Source organism: Suricata suricatta, chromosome 9 (genome assembly GCF_006229205.1).
Source record: "Suricata suricatta isolate VVHF042 chromosome 9, meerkat_22Aug2017_6uvM2_HiC, whole genome shotgun sequence".
Classification (NCBI taxonomy): domain Eukaryota; kingdom Metazoa; phylum Chordata; class Mammalia; order Carnivora; family Herpestidae; genus Suricata; species Suricata suricatta.
The window spans coordinates 94,058,572-94,071,812 of record NC_043708.1 but is presented as its reverse complement, the minus strand read 5'-3'; the positions used below and the strand labels follow the sequence as shown (position 1 = coordinate 94,071,812).

General features: G+C 35.3%; 1 protein-coding gene across 1 annotated transcript in view; it reads left to right on the top strand.

Annotated features, from left to right (window-relative positions):
• Nucleotides 1-13,241, top strand: part of PRTG (protogenin) — a 120,911-nt gene that overhangs the window by 236 nt on the left and 107,434 nt on the right. Inside the window, exon 2 of the mRNA XM_029952247.1 lies at nucleotides 552-854. Within this exon, the coding sequence (XP_029808107.1) occupies nucleotides 552-854 (303 nt within the window). The remainder of the gene's footprint in view (nucleotides 1-551; nucleotides 855-13,241) is intronic.

Genomic DNA, 13,241 nt, shown 5'->3' with positions numbered 1-13,241 from the left:
TTTCAAGGAGAGGAGATAGAGTCCTTGCTGTAAAAGGACAGATATAAAAATGCAAACTTGTAATTTGTCACAAAAGATAAACGCACTTCCAAAAGGAGTAGGTGCCAAGGGGTCCAAAACACTTCAAGGGACAAGGAAATAAACTTGCTTGTTCACAGAGTTGGAGTTTTGCTAATGATTTCTTGTAAAATTAGACTTTTACGACTTACTCTGTTCAAGATCTTTTTGACAAGCTTGTAAAAGTAGCAAACAGCTTGTGCTTTCCTGATGATTTTGATACTCTAGCAAGGAACTTGAGAACAAGATTCTTACAAGGCAGAGAAGATCATGAAATCTTCCCTATGCTTTTACAATAGATGGAAAAGGTGATTTTTCGGATTTGTTGAAAAGGTTTGCTGAACATTAGATTCATTTATTAAGGTGTTTATAAGGTAACTAATACGGTTTGTTAAACTTTGTCATGTTACACCTGCATATACGTTTTACCATTGTGTGTTAAATGATTTTATACCTAAAGTTCTGGATATGCCTCCCCCCCTTTTTCCTTATAGGAGTGTGGTGCTTTAGTGAACTGTTTTTTATAAAAGAGCCACAGGATGTAACTGTCACAAGGAAGGATCCCGTCGTTTTAGATTGCCAGGCTCATGGAGAAGTTCCTATTAAAGTCACATGGTTGAAAAATGGAGCAAAAGTGTCTGAAAATAAACGGATCCAGGTTCTGTCTAATGGCTCTTTATACATCAGTGAAGTGGAAGGCAAGCGAGGAGAGCAGTCTGATGAAGGGCTTTTTCAGTGCTTGGCAATGAACAAATATGGAGCCATTCTTAGTCAAAAAGCACATCTTACGTTGTCAAGTAAGTAGTTAAATTCCTCGTTGTTTGACACTTTTCATTGCTATATTTTGATGATTTTTTTGATATACTATGCGCTAACCCTAAAAATCACACAAACATTAAGAATTACCTGGAGATAGTAGTTGATGCTAACTAAAGCATGCAGAAAAATCTGGGAAAAAAATAAATTTGGATGAGTGACTAATAACAAAAGTCAGGTTAGGTTTAGAACACCTAAATCTGTGGAAGTGGCCTTATATTCATTTAAGTGTTTCACATTATGGGAAGAATTGGTTGTAAAAGTTTGGCTAAAACAGCAAAAGTTCTAACATCTCATCTTTCATAAATTAATAATTAAATTGAAAAAGCACAAGCAAATCTTCCTGCTTCATAGATGGTCCTCGAGTGTTAAATCTTTCTTAATGGCCAACCTTCTATTTCTCTGAGTGCTTTAAGATCACTCATGTTGCTTTTTAATTGTAGAGAGGGCATTGGTCAGTAACTTTCAAGCCTTTGAAGTATTTCTAGTCTTTTTCTGCTGGGAGAGAAAGAGGTTAAGGCCATTTCCATATTATGCCTAATGGATTTAAACCAGATCTGCCCCCTTTATTCCAGTTGTCATAAAGTTTGCTGTCTAATGATTTCCTTTGTATTAACAGCCCCATCAGATCAGCCATTTGTCCAAGGGATCCAGAGCTTGGTGGCTGATCTGATCTGTTGAGTGTAAAGATGGGCCTAAGATAGGGGTCTCCTTGTTCCCACTGAGGCTTTCCACCTTCTCAGGGAATCAAACAAGCAGCACTCAAAATGACAATAGACCATGTAAATCTTAAAACAACAACAACTGTATCTTAAAAACAGTTTTTACAGGCATCCTAGCTACATTCTTTTGTTGATCCACAAAAGATAGATTTTGGGCTATTCCAACAAATTGATCATTTACATGATGAACAATAGGAAGAGGGAGCCCTTGAGATAAAAACTTCATCTTAAGGAAATAGTTTCTATAGGGTCTACATAGTTCAAATTTAGGGAGGTATTGGCAGGGATTTTCTAGGTGACTTTATTTTAATAGTGTATGGCCATATATATGCCACTATTGGATTAGTATTTATTTTATTTGTGCAATTATGATTAATTGTAGAAGGTAAGTTGCAAGCACATGTTTATATTGAAATATGTCAGAAAAGTAGAAAGGTTTCTAATTTTAGCCCCTCCTCCAGAATGGCAAAAAGCTCAGAATTTCTGATAAACTTTCCCTTTTGTTTGCCATCATCACTGGCCAATAATCATTTCGTTGTTGTTGAGTGATGTTGTTTCTGTACAGTGCTGTTTTTCAGGATAATGTGCTTTTTTTGCTTATATTCAGTTCATTTAATTTTTGTGTAACTTAAAGTTGTTCTATCAAGTTGTACATTTTTCACCTTTTCCGTGTTGTGGAAAGTGTTTCATCCCAAGGAGCTGTAGCTTGTATTTCTTTTGCTGAAGAGGAGAGGAACAGGGCAGAAAGGTGGAGGGAGGCGGATGGGCTGTGAAAGGATGCAGCATTTATCATGACCACACGTTATTTCCAGGACCTCCTTAGAAGCCTGACAAAAAAATTCTCAGGCACCCGGAAACACCTTGAACACACACACAGTTTTGAAGTCTAAATAGCATAGTAAGTGTTATTAGCAGTGAAACAAATGTTAGTATTGGCATTTTGAGCATTTCTTGATTTTTGTAACTTTGTAAAAAATGGATAATAAATATTAGATGTGAATCATTTTGAAAGCTGTTGTAGTGAGGTTGTTTGCATATAATGAGTGAAAAAAAAACTTTCTAGTGAAACTATGTAGAACATTGCTTTGCTGTTAAATGTCAACTGTAGTCAGTACAGGGACCACACTTCATAGGCACACTTTTTTTTTTTTAACACTGCAGAGATATTTTGCTAGGAAATTGCATTCAGTATTACAGATTTAAAATTCATGCATAGAGGTTTTAGATTTTTCTCTAGAAATATGAGATATCTTAGTCTGAATTCACAAAGTTAGTTTTGATACTCAAGGAGCGATGTCCAATGATGTGAGTTTAAATGACTTTATCCTATGTTCAGGGTAAAGATGTTATACATATTAAAAAGAAAGAGAATAGGCATTAAATGGACATTCTGTTTTGCTTTTTTTTTTTTTTAAAGCTCCTTCTCTCCTAGTTATTGAAAGCAGCAGGGTGTGAGTGTGTTCTTTTTATTTTCTAATCAAAGATTTGTCAGCAAGCATATCTTTTGGTTCAGAAGTGTAATAATACAGCATCTGAAAATCTGAAACTTTTATCTGCACAAGTTTAGATTTTTAACACACAGGCAATCAAGTCTTGGTTTCTAAACTTAGGAACTAGAAGCTGAAAGTTGCACTCTAGGCAAGAATTCCATTATTCATGTGTAAATTAGGAATTCACAGGGTTAAAAGGTTAGAAACTGGCCAGGATGAGGTTTACCCTCGTGATAAAGAGCAGATGACCCTCATTCATTGGCCAAAGCTTTCATGTAGCTCTTCTGCAAAGTTAGTTATTGCCATGAATTGTTCTTGAGGAATGCAGAAATTCAAATGTGAACAGGCCTTTCCTTAAGTGTCACTATGGAGCCTTATCTCCCAAGCACATCAGAGCTGGCTGCAGGGACAAGGTTCCTCCCCAAAGGCCTGGAGGCTTTGCTTTCCTGTTGTTCATCCAAGCACAAAAGAATTTGTCTAACTTAGTTTTTCTAAGGCATCCCATTTTTAAAGGAAAGTATAGGGTTAAAGTAATATTTAGGTTTTTAAAAAAGATAATCCTTTTTATTGATAGGACATTTGAGCCATTTTACGTTTTCATGAAATTAGAATAGAAAGGGGAGTATGTGGGAGGCCCTTTTTCTAGTTGTATACCATAGTAAGAACAGAGGATTCAGCTGTTTCCTATAAGTTTCAGTATTTTTAGCTTTTGGCAAATCAAATTTTCAATGTCATGGGTGCTAAGTCTTCACTATGTAAATAATTTAATTTAAATATTTTAGGAGTAGGAAATAATCCATGCACATTTTGATGTTTCTTGCATTCTTAACACTAAAGTAAGTAAGATAAATTTCATAGGAAAGCATTAGTGTTGTAAAATGGTCTCATATTTCAACAAGTTTAAATTAAGGTAAGAGACATTTGAGGAAGTAAAGGAGGAGGCGGGTTGTGTTCTGTGATGTGTAAAAGACTGGCTGTAAGCTAGTGATTGAACAGGAAGCTAGTTGTTTATTTCCTTTCCATAAAAGGTGGAAATTGAAGTCTTAGGATAGAGGGAAAGAGAACATAAAGCTAGCTAATATTTCTTAGGTATTTCAGGACTGTTGGTTTGGGTGAAAAATCATTTTTTAAGTGAGCATTTGTAACTGGAAGACCATAGTTTTGTAACCTTATGATTTTTCCCCCCAAAATTTTGAGGTTAGTTTTGGCATCTACAAAGTTGGGGGATGGGGGAGGGCTATCTGTTTCTATACCTTAAGTAGCAATAGATATTTCCTTTGAAAAGATTTAGTTTGTTTTCCATGAAGAAAATGTTTATCACTTGGGTTTAACTTGAGATGACACTTGAGAGGGTTTTGTCTTTGTTAGATTAATGAAAAACTATTCTATGAGTGTGGTTTCTATTTTGAAGAGTAATACATAAATTATAACCCAAAATTGATCTTGACATGAGTTCACATATATTAAGAACATTTAATGATTCATGTTAAAAAAAAATAAGGTGGCTGGTTGAAAAGAGGAAGATAAGAACTGTGAGAGTATTAGCCTAGATTTTGACTTCTATTAATGATCAGAGACCCAAGATGGGGAAGATTTTGCTACATTGTCACTTTGTATCGAGATTTGTAGATGCTGTAAAGGAGAGCATTTCTTACATGTGTGCAATTCACTTCAAGCTCTAATTCAAGAGTTGTAACAAAGGTAAAGGTCATTTGATTTCAGAAAAATAAGACAGAACTGAGGTATTGATAGAGACCAATCTGCCAACACTGTAGATAAGGTTTAGATGATGCTTTCTGGATCCATGAAAAATCATCTTTAAAAAGAAGGGGTGATAGTTCAAAAGCATATGTTTAACTTTAAAATTGACCATCTTAAAATTGCTTCAGAGAAGTAAAAGCACAGAGTTCTACAGGCTTTTATACAATGACACTTAGTTAAGTATGTCTGCTTAAAAGTTTTATCAGGTATCTGATAATCTGGGTAATGGAACCAGTTTTCCCCACTTTGCACTTGATTAGTGAGAATCCTTTCTCATCTTCAGAAACCTGTAACACTGTCTCACTGTTGTTCAAAGTTGTTGGATGTTTGATTTTATAACCAAGCAGGATCCACTATGGGGTAGAATTATAATTTGCTTTAAGATGTGTATACATGTGTTGGTTTTATTTCTGTTCAGCTTCTTAATGGAATTTTAAAAGGGCATTTTGTATGCCCTCTTTTGTCAACTATCTCTGATTATTCTCAAGAAAAGGTCTCACTCTCAGCTGTTGTTTGCCAAGGGATTTGTTGTCATTGCTTCTGAATTTAACAGCTGGGCCTATTGATGGAGTCCAGAGCAATTTAGAAGAACACCAAAAAACCAACAATAACAAAAAACAAGCAAAACACAAAAAACAACCAAACCTTTTAAGCAAGGTGTTAGGTTGAAGGAATATTTCAATTAATAAATAAATGTTTTTGATATTACTTTTTTGGAAAGCCTAATATTCCTGACTATAATTTTGAGAGATGATTTTTTATCTCTTATAGGCATATTTGCTCAATTAGGATTGATTACTTTCAGTTTTTAAATTGGCATTTACTATTTATATGAAAAATAATGTTAGACATTTTGTTTAAATGAAAAATAATAATGTTAGACATTTTGTTAAGGATCATACTTGAATTTTAAGAACAGCGTGTGTTTATAGAGATGTTTTAAGACAAAACTTAAAACTGTACCCCAAGTTAAGTTTTTACTTTCAGTCAGGACTATTTTAATACTTCTTTTTGTCCATACTCTTAAGTAAAGCATTTTTTAAAAATTCATCATTTAAATTTGGTGAATAAGAGAGGAAGAAGAAGACACAGTTGTGATCATTGAAACAATATTGGCAGTTGATGATGTACAAAAAAGGTAAAAATGTACTAACTTACCTTCAGTGGCTATAATTCTGAAGCTCCAGGGATATGTATTGCAGAGGATAAAGGTGTCATCCTCACAGAAGTCTCTGACACTAATCTGACAAATACTTTCCTGACTTTTACATTCCTTTTTCTTTTTTTAACCTCTGGTTCTCAGAAACTGCTTTTGATGAGCTTTAAAAGCCAAATTCTTACAGGGTGAGCAAAAGACATCAATTAAAAATGTTTATTTTTTCAGTTTCTGGAGGGTTTGCCCTTTACTCATGTTTATGTATATATATATTTTTTATAGTTTTAGCATTTGTGACTAATGGAGAATACAATCATGGTAAGGGTTCTGGTTTCAAACTTGTCCTTACTGGGTTTATTTCTGAGGACTCATGAAAAGGAAGTTTTCTTTTAAAAATTTGCTTTATGAAACAGTAGTAAATTTCAGTTTAGAATAGTGTGATAGTTTTTTTTTAAATGATGCTTTAAATAGTCTACTTTCTCTAAATCATATTGTTTTGGAGTAATCCTTCAAAATGCCCTTTTTATTATTTTGTAACCTTTTTGGTACTACCCAAAATGAATCTTTCACTCCACCAACTTTAAAAAACAATAGCAACAAAAAGATACTGTGTTTCCTCTGTGGATTATGTTTCTCAGGATTTCTCATCCTTGGTGCAATTGACATTTGGGGCTAGGTAATTCATTGTGGAAGCTGTATGCAGTATAGGATGTGCATCAGCCTCCCTGGCTTGTACATAACAGATGCCAGAGGCACCCCTTCCCAGTTGCAAAAACCAAAAAATGTGTTTGGGGAAGCAAAACCACCCCTCGTTGAGAACTACTGATGTTTCAGAAAGAGGTAGAAAACTTCTTTCCAGGTGATACTGGGCCATTCGTTATTTTAATGATGTCTGTCTTATGCTTGACAATCTACTGTTTTGGGGTGTTAACAGTGCTGAATGTATGGATTGGATAAATAGTTACTATTTTTAAGTATTGTGAAGGAAGCTTTTTTAAGAAAAATATGTTTGGGTCATTTTTTGTCTAAGTGGGAGTGATGTCGTCTCTTCATTCCTTATTCACACACATGGTACATTTAAACCTGCTATTAAGGCTTCACCCTTCATTAGGTCCATTCATTTTGATTTCAGTATTTAGATCTTTTCTTGAAGATACCTAGTCAAAGAGTAAATGCAAATTGCAGTTAACTCTGTTTACTCAGTGCATTTAATTTTCTTGATGTGATGGGCACCGTAGTTGAAAAGATATGATAAATCTCCACGTGTGGTAAATGCTGAAGAACATCTTTTGTGATGCTTTGGATGGAGGGAGACAAGTAAAACTGTATGAAATTAACAGCCCAGAGAATAACATTTGCCGTGTGGTAGGTGGTTTTTTGGGCGAATGGTTAACAGAAATCTTTTCAGCTGACTCAGTGGTACCAAAGATTAACATTGGGCAGAAACAACTTAACTTTCTCTAGATAATGATGTAAAGATGGTAGTGTCTTGGGAGGGCATCGAGGGTAAGTAAAGGGAAACAATGAGACACTATAGAATGTTAACTAGCACACAGAAAGTGTTATTGAGTGGTTATTACGAAGTACTTGTTTTAGATTACTTAATAGTGGGTGGGGAGTTCATACTCTACATCATTCTCAAAGTATCACTCTTTGTGTTTGCTTTTGTTTTGGTTAGCTATTTACGCTAGTTAATGTTGTTATATGCAGTTGGTCACCAGTACAGGCCAGTAGCCACTGGTGGCCCAAGTGGCCATTGAGATAAATGAAGGAGAAGGCATAATCTTTTCATGAGTGTCTTTAGTGCTGAGCAGGAATGGCTGGACATTGTCTTTGTGTGTTCTACTCCAAAAAAATGCTTGGAGTAGAACAAATCATCAGTTCAAATTAGAGGAGAAAATGTACATTTCCTTATATTTAAGGAAAATAGTAGTCATGTCAAAATAGAATTTTAGTGTTCTATTTTGGTTTTCTTATTCTTGTAGTCAATAATTATGTATTGTATATGTATTTTTGAGAGAGAAAATCCCAAACAAGCTCCATGCTATCAGTGCAGAGCCCACCACAGGGGTCAGTCCCCACAGACTCTGATATAGTAATCTGAGCTGAAATCAAGAGTCAGATGCTTAATCCATTAGCCATCCAAGTGCCCCACTGTTGCCATATTTCTTAGTTGAGTTGCTTGGAGCAGTGGCATAAAAGCAGAAGGACAAGAGACCGAAGAGCCAATCATTTATAGACAAATACCTTAATCATTCTGATCCCTGCCTGTCTTACCTGTGAAACTGCATAGCTGGGGGAAAAAGGGAGGGGGAATGGATGTTGAGCCACACAGTACCTTTACTTTTGTAATTAGGTTACTGTTATGATAAGTAAATGGCCAATAAATTATATTTTTGTAAAACTGAGTCCAGTCATACCTTGTAAGAGAATGATTTAGGTCATTGAGAAAAAATTAAATGGTGTGACCATTATTTAACTTGGTGCTTTTAAGAATTCATACTCTTGCCATAAATCATAGAGGAATCTGGTTTTTTGGGGAGGGGGAGGAGTCTTAATACTGATTAATTTGAATTAGTTCTGTTTTTTTTTTTTAAGAGTCTAGAAAAATAAGTTACTTAGGCACTGGGCAGTTCGGAATAGTTGAGCTCTTTGAAGGTTGACAAAGCATATGAAAGGTGTAGCTACACAAATGTGTCTGGGTTTGCTAACAGTTAATAGTGTATTCTGATGTTTATTGACTCTTTTAAAAATGCAGTCCTAATTTCATCTTAAAGGATTTTTACTAATGTATTAGTGTTTTAGTAGAAATAGATTTTACTGTCCCCCCCCATTTCTATTAAGAATGATAAGGTTTAATTTTTCCTCCAGCCTTCAAATGGAGTTAGCTTTGAGTCCCTCTGATTGGATTCAAAGTAACTCCAATTAAAATATTGACCTCAAAGTGAACACATAATAGGAAAAAACTGCTTTGATGTTGGTATTGCCATTTTGGTATTTCTTTTTAAAAGAGAGATCACAGCTTTTCTTAAATAATTTTAACAGGTAAATGTATTTACTGTTTTTTCTTAAATAAGGCTCACTTTTTATATGTTTAAGAAAGCCAAATTTTCATGCTGTCCTAGTAATACTTTCATCATAGTTTTACTCGAGGGATCAACCTCAGTAAAGCAGCAAGATTACCAAAAAGTTCTACCAGAAAAGATTATTAAAGTTATCCCAGGGATAGAATATGATTTCTTCAAAACCTGCAAGAATCTTTACCTGGAGGATTTACCACATTTTTATTAATCTGTGATAATACATGAAAGATAGTATACTAGTAGGAGAAACTTGGTGAGATTTAAGTTTAATTTTCAGTCCACCAGATGTAAACTTGGAAGCTATGATATTCAGAGGGAGAATTTTACTGCCTTAGCAAATGGTACACTGAGAAATTACAAGTGGACCCACAGTTGGTCAATAGAGAAGTGACTGGTCTCTTATATTAGAATTGACTCTTCTCAGGATAGAAAGAACCTTGTCAGGTTCTGCCCTGTTAATCTGTTTTCAGAAGGGAATGAAATTTTTAAAAAAATGGAATAAAAGACAAAGAATACATTATTATTTTTCAAGTGATCTCCAAACTTTTAAAGACTTGTTAAGAAACTGGCCATGAACATTTTGAAGAGAAAAGATTTTCTGAAACCTTTAGTCAGTAGAGAGTCCAGGCTCCCTAATTTGTCTTGGAGTATCATTTTGCCTTCATCCAAGATGAGTTAAGATTGTAGTTCTAAAATTTCTAAATTTCTAAATTGCCTTCATCCAAGATGAGTTAAGATTGTAGTTCTAAAATTTCTATTTTGCAAATAAGGAATATGAATTAAGGAATATGAAGGAGAGAATTACCTTGCCAAAAGGTACAGATACTAGATCTGGAACCAGAGCTTAAGTTTGCTGGGTCTAGTCATAAATTTGCAGTATTTAAATAAAGGTTTTCTGGGATGCCTTGATGGCTCAGTTAGTTGAGCATTCTGACTTCAGCTCAGGTCATCATCTCACAGTTTGTGGGTTTGAGCCCTGTGTCGGGCTCTGTGCTGACAGCTTAGACCTTAGAGCCTGCTCTGGATTCTGTGTCTCCCTCTCTCTCTCTCCCCTCCCCTGTTCTTGCTCTGTCTCTCAAAAATAAGTAAGTATTTTTAAAAATTATATATTTTCTCCTGTGTATTATGTGGAAATGTGTCATCCTATATTTGAATATATCTTACCCAGTCCATAATACAGAAAAAAGAATAATAATGGAACTGACCCTGACATTAAAGATACTTCTTTAATTTCTTAATTATTTTGAAAGTGTGACTTTGGGGTGCCTGGATGCCTTAGTCAGTTGAGCATTCGACTCTTGGTTTAGGCTCAGGTCTTGATCCTGTGGTTTATAAGATCCAGCCCTGTCTGGCTCTGTGCTGTCAACACAGTTTGGGATTCTCTATCTCTTCTCTCTCTGCCCCTCCTCCCATTCATACTCTCTTGTGCCTATGTGCTTTTTCTCTCAAAAGTAAATAAATAAACTTTTTTTTAAAAAGAATGACTAAAAACGTATGACCTGGGGCACCCGAATGTCTCAGTCAGTTGAGCATCCAACTTCTGCTCAGGACTGTATATCTCAGTTCCTGAGTTCAAGCTCCCCCCCCCCAGTTGAGCTCACTGATGTCCTGCAAAGCACATTTTGGATCCTCTGTCTCCCTCTGTCTCTGCCCCTCCCCTGCTCATATGCTCACTCTCTCAAAAAAAGAAAGTATGACTTTATCATTCCTCAGCTCACCCTTTACTACTATATTTGTATAAGGTTTTGTTGATGATGATGTGGTAAGTAGGCACTTTTGAAATAAATCACTAATGTGTTTCTGTTTTAAATGTCTTGTGACACTTCATGGAATTTCTTTTCCTGTGTATAACCTCAATGCAGGAAGATTGAGCTCCAGTCCTTTTAGAGGTTTGGCAGTTGTTCATGTATTTGTACAAATGCAAGTTTGAGCTAAAACAATGATTATCAATGTATATTTAAATAACCTCCATTGGAGTGAGGCTGTTTCATAGTCAGAAGGTTGAGATTTGGGGTGCCTAGGCTCAGTTGGTTACGTATCTGACTTTTGATTTCAGCTCAGGTCATGACCTCATGGTTTGTGAGAGCCAGCCCTGAGGTGGGCTCTGGGCTGCCTACTTGGGATTCTCTCTTCTTCTGTCTCTCCCTCCCCTGCTAGCTTGCTCACTCTCACTCTCTCTCTCTTAAAATAAATAAACATTTAAAAAAGAAAAAAATGATTGAGATTTAAATAAATGGTTGAATATATGTTATTATTTTCTGAAAAGATAGCCTATGTCAGCATGGACATTTTTTAGTAACAGTTTTATTGAGCTAGAATTCATCAATCACAAATTTTTTGAAAGTATATATAATTCTGGGGGTTTTATGCATCTATTACCACTGTCTAATTCAAGAATATATTCATCACCCCTAAAGGAAACCCCACACCTCCCAGTTGTCTCCACCTATGCCATGGAACCACTAATCTGATTTCTGTCTCTGTAGATTTGCCTGTTCTGGACATATCAGAAAAATAGAATTGTATAACTTGTGGAGTTTGTGTCTGGTTTCTTTCACATAGCATAATATTTTGAAGGTTCATCCATGTTGTATGTATCAGTACTTCATTTTCATGGTTGAATAAGATTTTGTTGAATGATATACCATGTTAGTCTAGTCATCTATTGATGGATGATTGGATTGTTCTTTCTTTTAGCTATTATAAATAATTCTGCAGTGAACATGGGCATACAAGTATCTCAGTCCCTGTTTTCACTCCTTTTGGGCATATGCCTAGGAGTGGAATTGCTAGATCATATGGTAATTCTACATTTAACCATTTGGGGAGACTCCTAACAGTTTTCCATAGCCGCTGCACCATTTTATATTCTCACCAGCCATGTGCAAGGGATTCAGGTTTTCTATGGCCTCACCAACACTGGTTATTTTCCTTATTATTATCATTATCCCGTGGTAAGTGTGAAGTGTTATCTCATTGTGGCTTTGATTTGCATTTCCCTAATGACTAGTGATCTTTTCGTGTACTTACTAGCCATTTGTAAATTTTTTTGGGGGGGGGAATCTACCTGTTTTTTAAAATTAGGTTGTTGATTTTTTTTGTTGTTATTGTTGGGTTGTAATAGAGTTTTTTTTCCCCTTTCTTTCTCTCTTTCTTTCTTTCTTTCTTTTTATATATATATATTCTGGATATTAAACCCTTATCAATTCTATGATTTGCAAATATTTTCTCCAGTTCTGTATTTTGTCATTTTGCTCTTGATAACTTTGTAGTTAATGTCCTTTGATGCACAAAGTTTTTAAATTTTATTAAATCCAATTTATTTTTTCTTTTGTTGCTTATGCTTTGTTACACTGAAGAATCCATTACCAAATCCAGTGGTAGGATTCCAACTTTACACTTTTGCATGTGGAAATCTAGTTGTCCCAGCACTGTTCACTGAAGAGACTATTCATTCCTTATTTTTATTATTATTTTTTTTATTAAGAGAGCACAAACAGGGAAAAGGGGCAGAAGGAGAGAGAGACAGAGACAGAGAGAGAATATCTTAAGTAGGCTCCATGCTCAACACAAAGCTGGGTGTGGAGCTTGATCCCATGACCAATGAGATCATGCATGACACCAGCAGAAATCAAGAGTTGGACACATAACTGACTGCACTACCAGGCATCCCGATTCATTCCTTATTGAATGCACTTGGCACAAATTCATTAGCCATAGATATATAGAATTCTGGACTCTTGCTTCTATTCCATTGGTCTGTATGTCTACCTTTATGACAATACCATACTATTTTGATTATTGCAGTGTGAAGTAAGTTTTAAATTAGGAAATGTGAACGTTCCAAATTTCTTTCTTAAGACCATTTTGACTGTTGTAGTCCCCTGCAAGTCTACTAATCGATTTTTTTCCGGTTGAACTGCCTTGAATTCTTGGGATAAATGTCACCGGAATAAATCTCACTTGGTCAATACAGTCCATTAAGTATAATATTAGATTCAGTTTGCTAATAGTTTGCTGAGATTTTACGTCTGAATTCATAAAGATGGTCTGTAATTGTCTTGTGGTATATATCTGGCCTTGACATTAGAGTTGGACTCATAGAATGAGTTAGGAAGAGTTCTCTCCTCTTCTGTTTGTTGAGAGAGTTTGTGAA